The sequence below is a fragment of the Euprymna scolopes genome, chromosome 3, assembly GCF_053919585.1.
Source record: "Euprymna scolopes isolate OS-2025 chromosome 3, ASM5391958v1, whole genome shotgun sequence".
NCBI classification, from domain to species: Eukaryota; Metazoa; Mollusca; class Cephalopoda; order Sepiida; family Sepiolidae; genus Euprymna; species Euprymna scolopes.
In genome coordinates this window covers 32,635,242-32,657,972 of record NC_136484.1, presented here as the reverse complement: position 1 = coordinate 32,657,972, position 22,731 = coordinate 32,635,242, and the positions used below count along the sequence as shown (strand labels likewise).

The 22,731-nt window shown below is 34.0% G+C and overlaps 1 protein-coding gene across 1 annotated transcript in view; it reads right to left on the bottom strand.

The window, feature by feature from the left end:
* The window catches only part of LOC145260825 (uncharacterized), a 111,510-nt gene that overhangs the window by 4,720 nt on the left and 84,059 nt on the right, over positions 1-22,731 (bottom strand). The window contains exons 23-29 of the mRNA XM_080119107.1: positions 17,524-17,635; positions 15,103-15,199; positions 13,614-13,656; positions 10,585-10,615; positions 7,214-7,410; positions 3,764-3,869; positions 2,056-2,289 (exon numbers count right to left, since the gene is read on the bottom strand). Of these exons, the coding sequence (XP_079975233.1) occupies positions 2,056-2,289; positions 3,764-3,869; positions 7,214-7,410; positions 10,585-10,615; positions 13,614-13,656; positions 15,103-15,199; positions 17,524-17,635 (820 nt within the window). The remainder of the gene's footprint in view (positions 1-2,055; positions 2,290-3,763; positions 3,870-7,213; positions 7,411-10,584; positions 10,616-13,613; positions 13,657-15,102; positions 15,200-17,523; positions 17,636-22,731) is intronic.

Genomic DNA, 22,731 nt, shown 5'->3' with positions numbered 1-22,731 from the left:
CCCTACATTGTTATTACATATGTGTATATGTTATGTTTATGGGGGCAAAAAAATAAGACTGAAATTAAAGAAGTGAATTTATTGGAAGCCTAGAAAAATTATGGATTTCAATAGAAAAATGCGAGCATGAAAAGTAATATGGATAAGCTTAAACATGGAAAAGTAAAGGACAAGATATTCTAGTAAAAAAATATAATAAATTTATAACTTAAAATATAGCAGCATTAAAATTAAAAAAAAATCAATTTAACATCATATAATCAATTCTAATGCTGCAATATTTTAAGCTATAAATTTATATTTTTTACTAGAATATCTTGTCCTTTTTTTTTCTAGTTTTAAAAACTAGTCCTTTACTTTTCCATGTTTAAGCTCAACCATATTACTTTTCATGCTTGCATTTTTCTATTGTAATGGAACTATGTAACACAATATTACTGAGTATTAGTACTTATTAATTTATCTCATTTATGTCAATTCTATATTTAAAATGGATGCTATTTTCATAGAAATGTTAATAAACTCATTTGCTGTTATTAATTTTTCTGTACAAAAAGTTTTTTTTTTTTTTTTTTGAATGATTCATAAGAATATCAGCTTTATCGAAACATTTGTTGGTTTAATACTTTTCATTTCGTGGAATTTTCGCAAGTCCCGCAAGTTATGAGATGCCTTCAATAAGTTTCCAAACTTTTTTTGTACAGGCATTTAAAATTGTCGTACACTCTTGAAAATTCAATATGTTATTGCTATACATCTTATGAGATGAATGACCAAGTTTTATGATTTCAGGTTCAAATGAACAGCTACAGCAGGAATTGACATACATCCTACTAAAGCCTGATTGTCACAGCTGGTGAATTTCAAAAACGCAATCTGGATGTGAGGACACTTTAAAAGAATGATATGCAATAAAATTCTGTTTTAAACTTGGAAAAATGTCACAGAAACGTATGGAATGATTCAGATTGCTTTTGGACCATCTTGCATGAATCGTGCATCAGTTTTTGAGTGGCATAAAAGATTCAAGTAAGTCTGTGAGGGATAATGAGTGTGGGAGAAGTAAGGAAATCAAAACACCAGTGTTGATTGGACAAATAAAGAATTTCATGGATAAGAACTATTATGTGTCTGTAGAGACAATAAGTGCAGTTTGATGTCAGTGTAGGAACTACATACAATTATTTATGAGGAACTGAAGATACATAAGATTTGCATGAAGTTTGTCCGAAGGGTGCTCAGAGAAAATCAGAAAGAAAGTTATTGTCGAGCTAATCAATTCAGATCCCGCAGTTCTTGATGCTCTGGTGACCTGTAATGAAAGCTGGATCTACTACTATGACCCAGAGACTAAGAGACAGAGTTACCTGTGGAAGCATACTGGCTCTCCCAGACCTAAGAAGGCCAGACAGAGCAAATCCACTCATGGTGATCCCTTTTTTTGACAGCACAGGTATGATATATATGCACTGGGTTCCCACTGGACAGTCAGTCAACAAGGAATACTATGTTGAGGTTTTAAAGGAGTTCAGGAAGAGATTCCGTTGGAAGAGGCCAGCACTCTTCAAATCAGGTCAGTGGCATTTCCACCAGGACAATGCACAAGACCACAACTCTATCCTCGAAATATCCTTGACTATTTGACCAAGATGGGCATCAAGACAGTTCCTCACCCTCCCTATAGTCCAGACCTTGCTCCCTGTGACTTTTGCTTATTCCCTAAGCTCAAGGAAACCTTAGAGGCTGTCATTATGAGATAATTGAGAAGATGAAAGAGGCTGTGACAAGGGTTATTGACATGCTCGCACACGAGGATTTCAATGGAGGCTTTTAGAAGTTGTTGGAATGGCACAAGTGCAATGCAGCCGGAAGAGATTACTTCTAAGAGAACTAGATTTTCATGCGTATTCTACCAATAAAAATGCCCATACGGAAAAGGCCTGGAAACTTATTTAAGGCATCTCGTATTATTAGTTTTTCTAACTTCCCAGGATTAATTCTGTTCCAATATTGATGACCTTGAGATTACAAGAACATTTTCTGAAGAATACTTACCAGCCAAGAACGTGAATCCCATTTCTGCCAATTGTTGCCTTAATGTTTCTTTGTTATAATTCTGCCAGGACATTAAAGCATTGTAACATTTTTCTCTGGCTGTCAATGTGTTGCATTTCTCTAGGTTTTCAATTTCCTTTTTGTTGAGCCCAAGACGTATTGCGAGTTCCTGCCAGGCAGAGAGCATGACTTCAGATCGGCTAATCTGGTCAAAAAACTTGGTCTTTAGAGATTCTTTTGTTTGGATTAAAAGAAAGAAAAAAGTTTTGGTATTACTTGTTTTGATCAGTGGTGGGATTCAAATTTTTTAAGAACAGGTTCTAAGAAAATGTTAATAAGAATAAAGAATCTACTATAATGTAGTTATGAATAGGGGTTTCCGTAATTTTAACAACCGGTTCGCCGGCTGAATCCCATCACTGGTTATGATTAGTGTTCAATGTCTTTGGATTAAAATAATTGTTGTAACCATGCACTAGGTTACATGTTTGCAACAATTTTGCTGCGGATGAGAAATATTTGGTTAAGAGAAAAGAAGCCACACAAAAAATTAAAAATGTTTGGATTTCTACCACCCAGAATTTAATTTTGCTTTGAAAAGAAAAGTTTCTTTAAACAAAAGTTTATGTTAAGAGCTTAAGCCCCCACCCACCCTCCAAAAAAGTAATGTGTTTTCAGATAAGAGATTCCCTGCTGTGGTTATGATCTACTGTCCAAAATAGTGGCCATTATTTGAGGCAGTATATAAAAAGAACAGAAAGACTAAAAGACTTTCGTTTCTGAATTTTTTAGATAAGGATTGTTAATTTGCATTCTTTGGATTGTTCAGACTACTGTTCTCATCTTGGTTGTTATTCTTACAACATTTCCGCTGATGTAACCTCCAACCTTCTCCAGGTATATCTTCTCAACGGCTGCTATTGGTGAATAATGGAAAAAGAATGTGTATTCTAATAACTATGGTTTGTTGAAAAAAGAACGAAAGCATTCTTTTTTACCATTTACCAATAACAGCCATTGTGAAGAAGGTTGGAGATTACATTGTGAGAATAACAACCAAGATGAGAATAGTAGTCCGAACGATACAAATGCATAACATACTCTTGTTTTATATATATACACTCATATAAAAAAATTGTTATTGATAATCATATTAAATAACCTTTTTTCTACTTATTTAAAACAGAAAATACAGCTTTGTTATATATGGGTCGTGGAATTACAGTCATCTGCAAAAAGATCTAGCTAATTTGCATATTCTTTTAAACATTCATTTTAATTAATTCCCTATTCGTTTTTCCAGAAAAAAAGAATTAGTGTCACTTTCATTTAGGATGTTGGCAACCTTCACGTGGTCCCTCACGTAAGTACCCAATGTCTTTCTAGAAATAATTCTCACTAGAAAAATATTGAAGAAACCAATGCCTACAATAGAATCTTCGGATTCATACAATATGATAATGATTTCTGTCGGCCTGTGATGCTTACATTTGTATTCACTATGATGAGAACTGGCCAACACCATATTTTGTTGCGTTAGATTCCATATGAGTATTTAATCAATCTAAAAACTTTCTTGAATTTCTGGGCGAACAGTTCCTTTGCTTCCATCCTAATGACTGATTACAATTAACGGATTTATTTCTATTCGTGTTGCTTTATGGTTGGAACATCATTATTTTTTAACAGGTTACAATAGAGTGAATACCTTGTATGACTTTTGTATATTCATTTTCGTATTTCTCTGCAATATCGTCCACCGTATGTGTTAAATCTTCTTCAATAACGGAAAGAGCAGATTTGAGCAGTTGAATCTGAAGAATAAAAGAAAGAGTTGAAGAAGAAAAAAAATTATCAATCTTGTGATGTTTGATTTTATTTAGGAAAAAAAAAAACAAAAAAAAAACCTACTGCCAAATCAGGGGAGGTGCCATTCTGAACACTCTTTCTTAAAAAGTACAAAATTGACTTTGCAAATAGTGGTGAATGATTTTGTTCTATACAGCCCCTTTTGCAAGACATTGCTAGTTTTTCTCTACTCTATTTTTATTTGGTTTTCTTCAAACATAGCCCCCTGATGGTTGTTGACGCCCCTATTCTGAATTTGTGTTCGTTGGACGTCATCAATCGATTGTTTCTCACTAATATAAATGATTGCACACTAAAAATAATAAAGTAAAAAAAAAAAAAATCAAGCTTTTTTAAGCAAAGTACCTTTACAGTTGCTGCGGGCCTGTCAGACTATAAGCGGTAAAAACCTTATTTCATAAGCATATTTTTTTTATAAAAGTTCAAATAAGGGATTATTTTGAGTCTTATGAGGATGCTTTATGACCAAGTATTTGTTTATACTGGATTTGAAAATGACTTTTCACTTGCAGGGAAGCAGTCTCATGATAATGTCTTTCACAGATGGAAACAACGCTATGAAATCGATAATGATTAAAAGGTAAAATCTCAAATATAATTAAAAAAGGCATAATCTTTTATGTTTTAAATATTTTACCATAACCAACTAAGCAATAAAGTCACCATTAAAAAAAAAATCATTTGATGGTCTCTGTAAAGTGCAATTGGTTATAGTCAGCTAACGTTCTTCCTAATTTCCGGCGTGGCTGCTACCGGAAGCGGTGACAAGTTAAATCAGTTCCTTCACTTTTATTATTTTTCAGTATTTCTATTGTGAAGCGATTTATTGAAATATAAGAAAAGGACATTATTGAAAAGTGTACAATAAATAACAAAATTATAAAAAGATAGAAATAATACAATTAGTTTTTATTTGTACTTTTAATAACAAAAAAAAGTTTTTATTTTATTTGAAAGTTTATGAGAAATATGTTTATGAAATTATAAAAATGTCTTTTTTTGTATTTATATAATAAATAGGTTTATTAAAATATAAAAATGATACTATTGAAATCAAAATAACAAAATCTCAAACATTATAAAAAAGACGTATCCAATACATAATATTCCCAAAATAGTTTAAAAGAGTTTAAAATGTGTTTTCAATAATTCTTTAAAAAAAAACAACAAAAAAAGCTAATTTCAATAATTCTTAAAAAAAAAACAAGAAAAAAACAAAGCTAATTTCAATAATTCTTAAAAAAAACAAAAAAAAAACAAAGCTAATAATTCTGAAAAAAAAACAAAAAACAAAGCTAATTTCAATAATTCTTAAAGAAAACAAAAAAAACAAAGCTAATTTCAATAATTCTTAAAAAAAACAAAAAACAAAGCTAATTTCAATAATTCTTAAAAAGAAACAAAAAAACAAAGCAAATTTCAATAATTCTTAAAAAGAAACAAAAAAATAACAAAGCAAATTTCAATAATTCTTAAAAAGAAAAAAAAAAACAAAGCTAATTTCAATAATTCTTAAAAAAGAAACAAAAAAAAACAAAGCAAATTTCAATAATTCTTAAAAAGAAACAAAAAAAAAACAAAGCAAACTTCAATAATTCTTAAAAAGAAACAAACAAAAAAACAAAGCTAATTTCAATAATTCTTAAAAAGAAACAAAAAAAAAAAACAAAGCTAATTTCAATAATTCTTAAAAAGAAACAAAAAACAAAAAAAACAAAGCTAATTTCAATAATTCTTAAAATAATTAAAAAAAAAATACAAAGCTAATTTCAATAATTCTTAATTATAATAAGACCGAAAACACTTTTCAATGATTATTTAATCAAAAAATGAACGATCGGAAAAAGGTAAAAATAAAAAAAAAAGAGTACATACAAAGGGGAGATATAGGCGTTAGAGAAAAATTGAGGGAACGGATTTGCCTAGTTACTACTTCCGGTAATAGACACACCAGAAGTTAGGAAGTACGTTAGCTGACTGTAACCGTGTAATTTTAACAAAACTTATAGAAGTACAGTGGAATTACGGACAAATTAAGAGATGATAACCAATTTGTGTGGGAGACAATGGAGACAGATAAAAACTCGGATGTGGAGAAAGTATATTTGGATATATTCAGGTTAATCAAAAGTTGTGTGTTTTTTTTTACCTTAATTATAACATCACAACGCAGAGAAGCATTGGTACTAGTGTAATTGCAAGAATTAGGAGTACATGGAGTAAGTTCAGATAATTTCTGCAATTACTAACAAGCATAACGTTATCACTGTCGACTAAAGGGAGAAATATCAGGTGAATGAGAGTTGAGGACATGTGTTGCATGGAAAGAAATGATAATACGATGGATGTGTAATGTAAGTCTTAAAGACGTGCTTAGATCAGAGAAAGATTAAATGTAGACAGCATAGGGAACTGTGTGCAGAACAGGAGACTTTGTTGGTCTGGTCACATTGAAAGGATGAATGAGAGTTCTTGGGTTAGTATATGTAGAACAGTTGAGGTTGAAGAGCTCGTTCATAGGAAAAGTGCAAGGACAACATGGAAGCGATAAGGATAGATTTGAGAGAGAGAGAGAGAGAAATAATAACCTGGTCAGAGATAGGTTAGTTTGTAAATCAATTTCTAAAAGTCGTCCGATACATGTCGGTATATAAAGCAGACATCAAATGAAATACGCTTAAATATATTTTAATTTATACAGATTTTGTATTTATTATTGTTATAGAGCCAATTTTCTATTGATTATTATATTGTACCCAATATATAGTAGTGCCCATCCCCTCCACACACGGTATGGCCCAGTCATAAAATGTACTGAAGCATATTTTAATTCACGCAAATTCTGTATTTATTCTTATAGAACCAATATTCTATTTATTTTTATATTGTATGCAATATATAGTAGTGATTACAAAAGTTAAAAAAAGAAATATAATAAAAAATAACTTTATTGCCATTAGTTAGAATTGAAACCAAAATATTTGGTGTTCCAACCTTAGTCATTACTATTTAAGCTATCGTCAGATAGATAAGAAAACGTTAAAATTTAATCGCCTTTAACGTATAAATATATATTTGTGCTGTGCATACATACAAGTGCATTTTATGTTGACTTACGCCTGCCAAGTCCCAATTTCAAATATGATGATGATGATGATGATAACGATGAGTGTTGATTTGCGACTAATTGTTTGAGTGAGATACTTAAGTTCAGATCGTAAAACAAAACAACTGAATCTCACCGTTGTTTATATATCAGCGTGATTATATTGGCAAAGAGAAATCTTACCTTGCTGGCAGTCATGACAGAAAATTTATGCCATTGAGTTAGTACTTCAAAACAAGCCATTTCGGGATGAACGACTGATGTATTGTTCTTGATACGGTGTATTGCCCGCGGAGGGATTCCTAAATTTTTCCCCAGTTCTTTCCAATTGTTACCAATTTTCTGTGACAACTCATGGAACAGCTCTTCATTTAGAGGATCTAAAAAAATAATATGAATAAATAAAAATAAAAAAAAACTCCATGAAAATGTAATGACATCACTATAGAACTATTTTCATACGCGCAATACATGTAACTACTTGGCGTAGATATGATGTAAACCGTCTTGTATGTTGAAGATATGGGCTACAAAAAAAATATATATTTCTTCGTTTCTTTTTCTCCCTTACTTTCTCTCTTTGCCCTGCTCTAACCAAGTCTGTCGATCTATTCCACGAATCCCAAATCTCCATCATGGAAAGTCTCCAGAAAGAATACAAGATTAAATGCAGAACTCCAACTTCTAATGTAGATCCCCACTACCATGTCTCCTTTTCAAACATCAGGGGTCTACGTTCAACCCCTTCAGAGGTTAAAACCCAATTACAGAAGGCAAAGCCAGATCTATTATTCCTAAGTAAAACTAGCATTGGACCAACTATTTCCCTAGATAAGTTCGTAATTAAAGGATATTCTAATTTAATGCCCAAATCTGCCCCCCCCCCAAGATCGCCATGGAATATGTGTCCACATTAAAGATGGATTTCTATGTGGTATGGACATTTCCAGAGAATACCCTAAACTGCCTTATATGTGTTTCTGGGTTGTACTTGCTCACACTACTGCATTTATATTTGTCCTCTATCGCACCCACAACAGTTGAGTTACTGTCTTTAAAAACATATCTGAGAAAATTTACCACATCCCGTCTGCTCATCCTTCGGCTAACATTCACATCTGTAAAGACTTCAATGTTTACAATGTGAAACAGTCCACTCAAACAAGACAGAGAGGAGGTTCTGTCACGATTTCTTCATTGCTTATGACCTAACTCAAATTGTTTACGAACCCACTCATGTGCCCAACACTGACAGTCAGTATGCAAGTTTCCTAGACCTTTTTCTCACAACTTGCCCTGAACTGTATTCAGCTTCCATTCTGTCTCCACTTGGATATTCTGACCACTCTGTTGTATCAGTTAAGATAAAAATAAAATGTAATAAGTCCTCAGACGTACCTCTCCATCGTACAGTATATCGATACTCTATGGTTGACTGGGATAGCTTCCATACATTTATATCAGATTTACCTCTGCGCCCATGTTTAAAAATGTGTCCTCTATAGCATCAGAGCCGATGGAATTGTTAATTGTTGGTATAGACCGCTTCGTACCCTCCAAAAATTCTAGCAAAAATCTAATAGCCAGCCGTGGTTTTCTACAGAATGTGCTGCTGTCATTGTGCACAGAAATCACTTTTTCCATAACTACCAACGTAATAGATGTACTGAGACTAAAACCGCTTTCATTACTGCCAACAACCACTGTAAAAGAGTAATAAAGAATGCAAGAGAGTTGTATGCTCAGTCTTTCAAGTCCAAAGTAACTGAGTAGTGGCTTGGTTCCCAACAGTTTTGGCAAATAACAAAGAGGGTCCTGAATAGAAGCTTGTGCTTTATCCCAACCATCACCAATGAACCTTAGGTAATCTTATCAGCATCGGCAAAGCCAAACTCTTTGCCAAGAACTTTGCAGCTAATTCTACCCCATGCGATCACGGCTGCTAACACCCCGATATTCCCTTCTGTGTCTGAAAACACGCTATGCAACATATAAATATCTGTACATGATGTCGCCAAGTTAATCAAAAGCCTTGATTCCAGTAAAGCAACTGGCCCTGACGGCATTCCTATCATAGTGCTCCAAAAGCTTCAACCAGAACTAGCTCCCATACTTACAAAGCTGTTTGAGCATTGTTTTAAGCAGAATTGCTTCCCAACACTCTGGAAAACCTCATCAGTATGTCTCATATTTAAAAATTCAGGTGATTGGTCATCTCCCTCTATATACAGACCAGTCAGTCTTCTGATTGAATACGTACATCAAATCTGTTGCCAAGGCTGTTGGGAAAATGGTGGCATCTTTCTAATATCCCAGTAGATGCCTCACTGCTGATGCAATTCTGTACCTGTATGAGAGCCAAGTACGTCCAATGATGGAGTACTGTTACCACATCTGGCCAGAAGCTGCTAGAAGCAGCTTATCCTTCCTTGACACAGTTCAAAATAGACTTTGTAGCCTAGTGGGGGATGCCTTTTTCTCTTCCCTGCAACCTCTTTCCCACAGAAGAGATGTTGCGAGCCTGTCTCTGCTTTATCGTTATTTTCATGGCAAGTGCTCGTCTGAGCTCCAATCTATGGTCTCCCCTCCCCTTGCCCGACTTTCACGAAAAACACTTGTCTAGTTGAAACTACTATCAATAATTTCCCCCACTCTTTGTCTGTGCCTAAACCTAAACATAGATTCCATGAACAAACCTTCCTTCTTAGAATTGCAGGTCTGTGGAACTCTGTTCCGTTATCCTGCTTTCTAACTGACTACAATATGGTCGTCTTCAAGTCCAGTGTGAACATGTTTTTGATGAGCCGTCCCCTTAAGTAATCCAATTTACCAAATTTCGATTACAAACGATTACTATGATATTATCTCACTGACTACCGTACAGTCATTAACCTTTATCTTCGAGTGACCTCCAGGCCTTGATAAGTGGTGACTCCTTTGTAAAAAAAACCCCAAAAGGCCAATAATATTCTGTTTAAATTATATAATGTTATTTTTTAATATTTAATAAATGCTGTTTAAAATTTATAACGTGATTGTTTAATATTTAGCAAATGCTGTTTAAATTATAGAACGTTATTGTTTAATATTTAATAAATTCTGTTTAAAATTTATGACGCTATTTTTTTAATATTTAACTAATGTGTGCATGTGTACACACCAAGGAAATTAAATGATGCAAATTAAAATTTACAACATTTATTATTTAAAAACAGTTTAAAAAATAAGGCTTCTTTTATCAGAGGAATTCAATAAAAAAATAAATGTATATAATTGCTAGTTAGCATAAAAATTGAAAACATTAAAAATTGTAATGTTTGAAAAATTGATTTAAATTGTAGAAGGATGTACATTAAATTAAATAAAGTCAAGTGATTAAACCCGGTCAATGACATTGCTTGAAATACTGATTAAAAAAATATCCATAATATTGCGATCACAACCACAGTGTTGGAAATTTCTTGTTTTATGCAATTGTTTTTACTATGTAAGCTTTAAAAAAAAAAAAAAAAAAAAAAAAAAAAGCAAATGTCCAGCAATTTTTAAGAACTCACCTTCCATCGATTTCATTTGATCCCGCCAGCCCTGTAGAAAAAAAAAAAAAAAAAAGAATGAAAAATATTAAAATTATTTTTGTATTCTATATTATGTTAATAACAATCTGTAATTTATAAGAATCATCAATATTTTCTAATGGTAAATAGGTGAAGATGTGTTGAAGCTTTAAGTGCTTTGTTCAAGCTGATACCTGTCAACACTATACTATAGTGATGATAAGGAAGTGGGAGGTGACAGACTCGCAGGGGCATTAATAAGAGTAAATAGCAATTATCATCAGCATACATTAAATGTTGTTGGTGTGCAATATAAGGTAACTGCCACCCTCAAATTCCACCCATGTTAACCTAAAATGTCTGACAACAAACATGCTACCCCCCGCCCCCTCCAAAAAAAAACTGTCACCCATGGAATCCTTAATAAAATTCATGATCCTTTTTGCAGTGTTAAGGTCCCCAAAACAAATAAAATTACGAGCCAAATTTTATTGCAAACTAAGATGGAGTATTATTGCCACATCTGAGGAGGTGCTGCTCAAAGCAACTTTCAGGTCTTGGAAGAGTACAAAATCAACTTCGAAATCTAATGGGAGATGCCGTTTTCATCTTCCTGCTACTTTTTTTGTCACAGAAGAATTGTTGCTTGTCTTTTTCTACTCTTATCATTATTTTCATGGTAGTTGCTCGACTGAGCTTCAATCTATGGTTTCCTTTGCAAAATATTTGCAACAAAAATTCACCTATTTACAACCCCTCTGAATAGTTCCCCTCTCTCACTCTCTCTCTACCTAAAACTAAACGAAACTTCCATAAGCAAGTTTCTTTCCTAGAACTGCCTATCTGTGGAACAAAATGCTGCTGCCCGGATGACTACAACATGGTAGTTTTCAAGTCCGATGTAAAGAAATTATTGTTGAGCTGTTGTATTAAATAATCAAATTCTGCCCAATAATAATCATCATCATGGTATTGTGTCACCGTCCACCTGACTCTTATTTAACTCATGTGGCCTTAATAGATCATGACACCTTAATAAAAACAAATTGATGTCCAAAAAAGATTTAAAATGGAAAATTTAATACAAGATAAGTTAAGCAAGAAAATTCCATCAAGTTAGAAGTTGTGCTGACATGTACCGGATGTTGTCTCATGAGAGCAACTATGTAGAAAAAAGGTTCGATTGTTTATTTCATTTTTCATGCCTCTAAATGATTTTATGTCAAAATGAGCAGATGCTGTCTTCGAGGCCTCTACCATCTTATGGGAACTGAAAGGGGGAAAAACGCTGTTCATTTAGAATTAAATTAATGTGAAGTTCATTGTAAAAATGTATAAACAAATCTCAGAGCAAATAATGGAGTTATTCGTAGTTGTTTTTAATTGCTTCCATTATTCCAGCCATAAAGGAGAAAGAAGGAAAGAACAGTATCTTTACAACAATTACTACTACTACTACTACTACTACTACTACTACTACATTTCTTTTTCTTTTTAACCGGTAATACCATGTTTTTTTGTGACATTCACCCAGTGTAATGTATTCTGCCGTCTACTGAAAAATGGAAGTTTTGGAAAATGTCCTGCCTTGATAGAGTTCAAAATAGACTTCGTAGCCTCGTAGGAGATGTCCTTTTCTCTTTGCTGCAACCTCTATCTCACAGAAGAGATGTTGCGAGTTTGTCTCTGTTTTATCATTATTTCCATGGAAAGTGTTCGACTGAGCTTCAATCTATGGTTCCTCCTCGCCAAACTCTCACAAGAAACACTCGTCTAGCTGAAAACACTACCAATAATTCCCCCCCCCACTCTTTATCTGTGCCTAAACCTAAACGTAGATTCCATGAACAAAGCTTCTTTCTTAGAACTGAACGCCTGTGGAATTGTCTTCCGTTTTCCTGCTTTCCAGCTGACTACAATATGGTTGTCTTCAAGTCCAACGTAAACAAGTTCTTGATGAGCCGTTCCACTTAAGTTAACAAATTTACCGAATTTCCATTACTAACGATTACTATATTGTCTAATTGACTACTGTACACTCTTAACCCTTATCCTCAAGTGGTCTCTGGGCCTTGATAAGTGGTTATGCCTGTGTAAAAAAAAAAAAAGAAGAAAAATGCTCCCAGTCAGCATGTATATCCTAGTTAGGAGAGATGATATACAGCATCTAGTATTCCCAAATAGTCACCCGTTCGTTACTGGCCAGGCTAAACGTTGCTTAACTTTGGTGATTTAACGAGAACCAGTGTATCATTATGGTCATGCCATATGTCATTAATACTGAAAGGCAACTACTCGTTTCTATCGATAAAGAACAGAAGAGGCAATTTGTGAGGATATAAAGTCCCCACGTTATGCTAAAATTGATGCTTCGTTTTTTTTGTTTTTTTTTTTAAATTTCATTGCAGACTAGCAAGGAGAGGGCGCCTGGCTTTGCCCGGTTGTAAAATATACTTGAATATGATATTTTCATTTGTCCAGATTTCGTATATATTATTATAGAGTCGTGATTTCCAAAATGAAAAAAAAAAGTATTTGAGTACCATCAGCTAGAATCGAATCGAAAAGCAAAACTGTAGCATTTAAAGCTGGTGACGTTACCACTATATCAACGTGACATGCATACGAACTGGTTAAAATAAACTAAGATGAATGTACAAAATGTATAACAATATTTTCAATTTTGATACCTTTTGACCCCTTAAAAACTATTTTAACCGGCTAAAGACCCATAAAGAAAACGGTCCATAAAAAATCAATCATTTGAGGCCCCTAGCACCGCTCTGCAGCTTTTAGTTTCGGTAGAGATAGAGTTTGAAAATATGGAGACAGACAGACAGACAGACATAGTGAGTTTTATAAATTAGATTGGCTGGTTATACTAGAACTATGCTTTATGCGAAAAAAAAAAAAGCTTACATATGTTGTGAAAATAGAGTTAACTGCTTCCCAAATCGTCGTTTTATCATTTTTAATTTGACATCCAGATGAAGTAAAGGCAAATGTAGTTTTATTCACAAACAACTTACCCATTTAATTTGGGACGGTCTCAGCATGTAACTTGTTTCTTGGCTGTAATATAACGTTGCATGCATTAGAAAAATAATGAGTAAAAATAAGAATGTCATTATTGTTGGGATTAATTATCCATTAATCTGTTTTTAATTTTTTTTTTTTAAATTTTCTTACCAGTTTCTTCAAGCTGGGAATGGGGCATCCTATCAGATGCCAAACATTCACTCTCTAACTCAGATATTCCCACCAAAAGATATTTTTAAGATTTTGGCTGTCCCTTTAAGTGCAATTGTTTGAATCTCTCTTGCACTTGGTTCACCTAGTATATTTGCCAGATAGTGTTTGAAATTCTTTTTCATGTCCAGTTAGCTCCTATAATTACTGGAATGATAGAGATCTTCCTAAGATTCCAATTTATTTTCAGGATGGTAATCGCATACATGGGTGAGGGACTGAGATAAGCACAATAACTAATACAATAATAAGTAATTATTCTTTCGGTGTTGCATTATGTATTTTTCTAATTTTTTTATTGTGTCATTTACACAGTCTCCTATACAAACCAGCTCTCTTCTTCCGTCTTTCCTTGTCACATAGAGTCGCTCAGTATCATCATTTGGGTGTAGTGCATTGTGCATAATCATGAGTTTCCTTGTCTTCTGGTCTAGATGTCTCAGTTCTTTATTGGTTCAACCTATAAACGGGCGAGAGTATCTTACTAGTGACACTGCCTTTAATTAGGTTTCTCATATATGGTTTAGTTTTTGGGAGTTTTCTTGTTCTTCGGAGGTATTCCTTTCCAATTTTCTCTTTCATTTCTGTCGCCCTCATCTCCATTTCGTTGGAAAGTATCATACCTTCCAGTTTTCTCCTTCTCACGATCAGCAATGCACACTTTTCCATGCCGAATTCCATCCAGATATCCTGGCTGAAAATTCTGATTGCATTTATTAGCATCTCTAATTCCTTCTTGTTTTTAGCAAAAAGCTTCAAGTCATCCATGTACATTAAGTGGTTCATTCTTTCATCTGTATTAGTGAAATTGTATCCGGCTTGGCATTTGCTTAGTATATTGTTTAGTAGAATCACGGCTATGATAAATAGTAGTGGTGATAGGGAATCACCTTGGAAGATTTTAATCTCAGTCATTATTATTATTATTATTATTATTATTATTATTATTATTATTATTATTATTAAAACTTATAGGCTCCAAATCGATCGGTTATAGTTGCACTAATATCGGTATGATGAGCACTTGAGATTCCAGACGTAATCAAATACAGAGCAATGCTTAAAAAAAATTGCGACCGTTTTCCACAGAAGTTAGACTAAAAGCTCAACAAAAGATGACATTTTGGCTTGTGATTATAAGGTAAACAATAAGCGATGATTATACTAAACAGTTAGTGGATGACGTCATAGTTCATGTAACATGTGATTGATGACGCCATGAATGATTATAAAACTCATAGAAAAATGTGTGTGTTTAATGACACTTACTTTGCTTGCGGTTTTGCACAGAATGAAATCTTATCTTTAACAATCTGGCTTTCTTCATTCCATTCTTTGACGTTGGTTTGCGTATAAAGTTGCAAAGCTGCAAAACGATAATGAAAAGGAAGAAGAATAAAAAGTTTTTTTTTTACAGCATTTTTTTTTTTATTAAATTCAAACAGAATATTGTATTTAGGTTTCTGAATTTTTTTAGCTGAAGGTTGATTAGTCTTATTATTTGGATTATTCGGACTACTCTTCTCATCTTGAGTGTTATTTTCACAACGGTCGGTTAACGTAACATCCAACCTTTTTCAAGTGTATCTTGTCGAATTTGGGAATCTTTCTATCGAACTTGGGAATATTTCTATTGAACTCGGGAATCTTTCTGTAAAACTCGGGAATCTTTCTGTAAAACTCGGGAATTTTTCTGTCGAACTTAGGTATCTTTCTTTCGAACTTGGGAATCTTTCTGTTGAACTCGGGAGTCTGCCCGGTATTTTGAACGAAACCCTTTTATTTAATCTACTGAAACGTTGTGAAAATTACACACCAAACGAGAACAGTCGTTTGAAGAATCCAAATAATATGAATTGAGTTACTCCTTTAGGATATTCGTATTTATTTGGTTACTTATTTAGAAAGGGATAATTTAGTAAGTTTCAAAGAAATATCTACAGAATGGTTACAGAAAATAAAAAGAGAAAGAATTCGTGTTCTACATTTTGAACCAGCTGTAAAATCAGCACCTCAGTTTTGTAGATGAATGAAACGAACGAGTTTAACATGACAGCATATCTGATGTCAACCAAACGTGTTGCACTTTTCCCAACGTAAAACCCGGATATTTTCAAATTGACTTGGTTAGGAGTAAAATGTAGTATCTGTTCTAATATTACACTTCATCTTTTGTGTCCTCGACCAATAAAGTAGAACTTTTTCTGGACTGAGGCAATTTTAAATTTTGTTCCAATCTTTTTTGTTGGGGGAGGGGAGGGGAAGAGCAAGATTTTCCACCCATTGGAAATCGATTTTGTATAACTCATGTCTTGTGGGGAAGCAAGTCAATAGGAACTTGGTCCTAAACTAGCATTTTTTTTCATTAAAAAATCCCAAACAAGTTTACTTATGCTTCGGATTTTTTGATAAAACAAATGAAAGATGTTGCAATATTTTTTATATAATGATAGGGTAGATATTTGCTGCCCACCTCAGAATGATGTGATAGAAGGTTGGAAGGTGGGATGTTCAAACCAGCGCCTCTAAAGGGGGAGCACTCTGGCCTAACAAAAATTGCCTGGACAGTCCCGTCGGCATTCCCTGATAGGGGCGCCTCGTGCAGTAAGCATTAAACTTACTCCATCTGAAAACTGGGTGACAAGACCTGGAAGGAAGAACTTCCTATATACTACCCAGGCAGCGTACCTCAGTCTAACAGGCACTGGGCCAGTTCCTGGCCTCACACTTGTCGGGCTGATTGTCTGAGTGAATTTTTGTCTGGTACTTCTATGCAGTCTCCAAGAAACCGAGACAGCAAGGAGAACCATACTCTATAATTAGAGGTTATGATACAAGAAAATTGGAAGTGTCTATTTATAGACGCTGACGATATGAACTAACCAAGCAAATGAAGTCACGATCTGCTAGCAAGCAATAAGAAAGTGGAATTGCTCCATAAAAATATTGAATCTTTTAGAATTCCTGCACATAATCTTACATGTCTACACGAGAAAGATCTTTGCTTTTTTGTCTGCAAACCTTTAAAGTTTAGGACTTGTACAGATTAGCTGCCCATTAAAAACTCTTTAAATTAAACATGGCTTTCAATTAAAAAAAGAAAACCATCAATGGATCTACCAAAATAAACGAAATAAAAACTTCTGTCTTTACAAAAACCACCATTTGTATAGAATATTGTTGGCACATCTGTGCTCTCTCTCCCTCGCCCCACTCTCTCTCTCCCACCTCTCTCTCTCTCCCACTTAGACAGAGTTAAAAAAAAACCTATAATCTAATAGGTCTCTCACTGTTTACCAAAATCCAGCTCCTGCCTCATCACTACAATGTTGCATCCCTTACAGTACTTCAATCGAATGTGCTCCGATGAACATGCTACACTATTGCCACTGAACGTAAATCAGTTGACAATCAGCAAAATCCAACCCCTTCACTGTAGAGGTCTCCATATGCTGGAAAGCTTTCTACTCTAATCTAATCGCTTCTTTCCTCAAACTGTTTACATTTGGAATTACCTTCCTGCTCCCTGTTTCCCCGACTGTATAAACATGCAGAAATTTAAGTGTAATGTGAACAAAAATTTCACTGCATAACTCCCCACTTAGGATGCCCCTTATAATAATAGCTTATTACACCGTGCCTTGTCTCGGTTCAATATAAGTAAAAATAAAAAATAAAAATAAAACTTACATGAATTTTCGTTCGTATTTCTGTGCTGAAACCGAAAAGTCATTGGATCTTCGATCTTTGCATGCAAAGTAAGCATAATTATTGGATAGAAAATGTGATCTTCGAGTTCCATCTGTAAAAGAGGAACAGCAACAATTACATTATTGTGAAACCTTGCGAGAAGAACATGTCAGGCAGTGTCTTATAAACATCAAGCCTCAAAGGGCAAAGAAGAATCAATTTTTATATTCATTTTATGTTGTGGTTTTCTTAAAACTAAAAGGTAATCCGATCACGCTTATATATTAACAAGCTTTTAAAAAACAACAACAAAAAAAAAAATAGATGTGACGTCATGCCACGAAATAAACCCCTTCTTCATTCAAATTCACTAGTAAAATAATGCGGGAAGTTCAAATAAAGAAAAACATCAGATACATCTTTTATTCTATCATAATTTAATGGTGTGACTCTTTGAATTTACATATTCATAGTGCAGAAGACAAAACTATCTATAAGGGAGATAACTGGTTCTGAAATCAGGAAGTGCTGTGGATTTACTTTCCTTGGGTGCACACGTCGTTATACATCTAAAACAAGTCTAAGATTTCTCACGTCACAGCTTCTTTTCCCAAGGTCAACATCTTTGCTGTGTGACTTGACCATTAAATATAACTCCATGTCTTCTTTCATATTGTTTTGTTTGCACCTACGGTATTTGATACATGCGATATATAACACATTGCATGATGTATGATATAATTCATAATGCTTGGTAACATTCGTCAGATAATATACACATATGAGGTCCCCTAGAATCATAGCGTACTAAGCGACTCTTTGAAAAAAAAAAAAAAGTTAGAAAACTGGTTTAAAGTTTTACCACTTTGTAACCCGTGTATCTCAGTAACTAATAGAGATATTTATTTGGGGTTTATTTTAAAATGAAGTGTAATACTCAAGCAATAACATCATATCATGTTCATTTCAACAATGATGATAGTTGTAAGAATGTAATGATGATTATTGTGAAAACGATAACAATTGAATGGGTTATTATTGTCAGTACACATAGTAAAAAAGTTTAATAAAGCGAAAGAAACAAAACAAAATAAGTTTTACTGCATTTACATTGCTTCTTAATCATTTTGCAATGATGTTGGTGTCAACATAATCCATGAATATGTTGTGATCATCTGGATCATCAACGGCATCAGATTATTCACTGACAGTTGCAGTTGCTTGTGAGGTCAGGTTTTCTTCCATATCTTGAAGAGCTTTTTGTTCATCTAGAACATTAAAGATAAGAGGCATGTGTAGGGGGTACAAAGGTAAGAAGAGCCATCACATCAGCCATTTTGTCTTTTTTTTCAGCAAAAGTTACCTTCAGAAAAATTAGATTTTGTTTGTGTTGTCAGATGTATTGTTTCCGATCTTGTGTTTCTGTGTTTCATGTAGAAGAGAGTTTAGGGAATACAATGCTATACATAACTCATTTCCCCTATATATGGCACTTGCTACTCCATGATTTTGGGGTCAACCATAGTTGATGATGACCAAAATCCTTCCTTTTCATTACCTAGATGTATGGAAAAGTGCCACTACTTTCCCCAAATTGACCCACTTATACTACAGCCTCACTTTATGATGTTAAGTGATAATAATGAGGTCTTGACTATCATTTCAAAATTTTTTTGTATGACAAAATTGAGGATTGAACTCCAATCTTCTTACTTACTAGCATTTAAGCCTGGCGTTACCCGGGTGTTTGTTGGAGGTGTATGTTGAGCAAAAAAAAAAAAAAAAAAAAAAAAAGAGCAGTCAATTTTTAAAAACTTTGACCCCTATTATGACTCCTTAACATTTATTGCTTTGGGCCCAAATCTAGTTATTAAGTTAGATCCATGTCCAAGGCACCTATATCGAAAATTTCAAGTGTTTGGACCCAAAATTGGCAGAGGAGTTTGGTAGAGTTCTCAAAGGTTAAATCGTTGAACTTTGACCGCTTAACAGTCAAATTTCTGGCCGAAAACCGATTATTACATTCAATCACACTACTAATTCTGGGGATCACAACAGAAAACCTCTTAGCTACGGCATATTTGATGGTCAGCACACTAATTTCCAAGATACCATTTAACATACAGATCCACTCAAACTTCACCTGATCCGGTGGGGGGGCACGACCATCTGACCAGAGTCATGGAAAGTAAGCAAATCCACACTTTAACTAACCTAACAATTTGCACCATCCCTACGGTGCCTAGTGGATTTTTAACTAGCGGCAGGGTATCATGTAGAATTTCTATCCCCTGCTGGGATGTCGAGGCAAGCAAAATTAGGGAACTCCCCTTTCATACAACTCTAAAAGCCCTAATCAGGTATCTTGATACCACCACTCCCCCTATGTGAACATCTTAATTGGTCAAAACATCACTCGTGTCGGCCCCATTTATTCCACACCATCGTCACACCTGATGTTAGATAATAGCATTTGTCTGTTATCTATCTATCTATCTATCTATCTATCTATCAATCAATCTAGTGATTTGAATAGTTACATGTTTTGACATGTATCAAACAGTTTGCACCAGATGTATCATAATGGGGACTGGACGTGATATGTCAGGTGTTCCAGTTTGAATAAGCTGAATTAAGCTTAGAAGTTGGAGCTGAGGCGCCGAAGGAAACAGATGGGTTAAAACGGGTTTTCCCATGAGGAAGACGGTCTCAGAACAGAGAAATAGAAGAACCTCCCCCAAACCAAAGATCGTCGCTCACTTCAGTTCTGCGGTGATGAGATTCCTGGGAGTGAATAAAGAATATATGTGAAAAACACGCATTCATCTTGCGTCCTCGTCTGGAAGTATCTTTGTTACAGCGGGTTACAGCTCCTCCAAGGACGGTTGGTGAATCCTCTAGAAGCAACCAGCAGCAGAACAGGTATGTCGTCATGTTAGGTGCATTATATGTTCTGACAAACATGCACCAACACAACTAGATGAGTCATGGTCCGTTAAGATAGGCATTAGGACATGAGGACAACAGTCCGTTATACCACTAACACAGTATACATAGATACATACATATGGCCTGTTAATTAATCAAGAAAATATAAAAATAAGTACGATTAAGATAACAACACACCTATACAACACTGGGTATCACTCATTCCATCACAGCTATAATGTGCTTTCTATAAGCACATAACATTTGGGAGATAATGAATGTTCCTTATAACAATACGAGAGCATTTTATCTTATGCCTCTCGCCAAATCTACACGAATTCAGAGAAAAATCCTATGAAAAACAGCAAACAAAACAAAAAAAAAAACCTCTTGACTCTCTCTCGAAAGCTTGACTAAACACCGACTGGACTCTGATCATTCCTAAACTTAAGATAAACTCGCTGACCCCTTTCTTATAACTTTCTTTTTGTTTGTTTTTTTTTTTACTTTATTTTTCTTTAATAATTACTCGTTAATTGACAAGTACGCTACAAACCAGGATCATCTAACCCACCAGTCTGCTATAAAAACAAAAAAATATTGTAGGCATCCTGTCAGCAAAAATGGAGCAACCAACGATCTTTGGCTTGAGGGTTCTTTATTGAAGAACGTCTCCTCCATCATGAACTGTAGCGGAATTGGCATAAACTGAAATGGGGGGAAATAAAGAACTTACCTCAGATACATCTGTTGTTGTGTTGCGGGAAAAAGGGGAAGAGAGTGGAAGAGAGTTCCAAGATGGCGTCCATAGGTTTTTATTGGCGTTGACCCCATGCAATTCTCGCACAATCGCATGTGCTCTCGCGTGATTATGCAAATATATAATTACTGGCCGATATAAAGGCAGGACGCTGGGAAGCAGTCAGGTAGCGTCCTGCAGATTGTGTGTAGGTGATTCTGGCGGTTGGATTGTTATTTGTGACGAACCACGAATCTGCGAGAAACAAGTTTTCTTCTGCCTTTTTGCTGTCTCCTTCTTTCTCTCCGGTCATTATAGCCAAGAAATCCCTCTCTCCTAGAGATGGATGGTGTAAGGCGAAACTGACTATTTCCTGTCTTTGTTCCTGATTTTTGCTTACTACATTTTGCTACATGGACAGATCCTCTTAACCCACCTTTTTCGTTCGACATCCAGGCTCCAACTCAACTAAACTGAATTCAGTTCATTCAAACCGGAACATTAGCTTCTGGAATTATTATTTCATTTTTATTCATTTTATAAACATTTTATAAATATTTTTTGCATGTTATAATCACTATCATATAATGCAGTTTCATACAATACTTAAGCCAGCAAAATTGCATATGTATAAATTTGCTAACATATTGCTTTCTTCTGAAGAGAAGAAATTTGCATTCATTGAAATTGCAGAATAAGGATTTATTAATTACTTTTGTTTGAGATATTCTGTCGAAAAATAAATTTTACATGTGAATTTTAATTTACGATTTTCATTTATGATTCTTTATATATATATATATATATATATATATATATATATATATATGTATATATATATATATATATTAAGCAATGTGATTTATAATTTAAAAATTAAAAAGAATTTTTTTTAAATTTAAAAATCAAATTTTAATTAAATTAAAAATCAGTTTCATAAGAAGGAACAACAACAAAGTCAATTATCTGTACGATCGTTTCGGAAATCCGTGCTTTTTATTTGTGGTATACATGAAGTCACGTAGAACAATTATACATAGTTTTTTTGGTAAGCACGGTCTCCTCATCAGCAAATTTAGGAGGATTTCTATTGAATTTAAAAGACACCAAAAATAAACCTAGCATTAAAAGTAAGGCAGATGAATCTTTTAGTTTTTCTTTTTTTGAAATCAGGAACTGTGTTTAAAGTATTCATTTTGATGTTTGCTATAGCTTTTTATAAAACATCTAAATGAATACTTTAAACACAGTTCCTGATTTCAAAAAAAGAAAAACTAAAAGATTCATCTGCCTTACTTTTAATGCTAGGTTTATTTTTGGTGTCTTTTAAATTCAATAGAAATCCTCCTAAATTTGCTGATGAGGAGACCGTGCTTACCAAAAAAACTATGTATAATTGTTCTACGTGACTTCATGTATACCACAAATAAAAAGCACGGATTTCCGAAACGATCGTACAGATAATTGACTTTGTTGTTGTTCCTTCTTATGAAACTGATTTTTAATTTAATTAAAATTTGATTTTTAAATTAAAAAAAAAT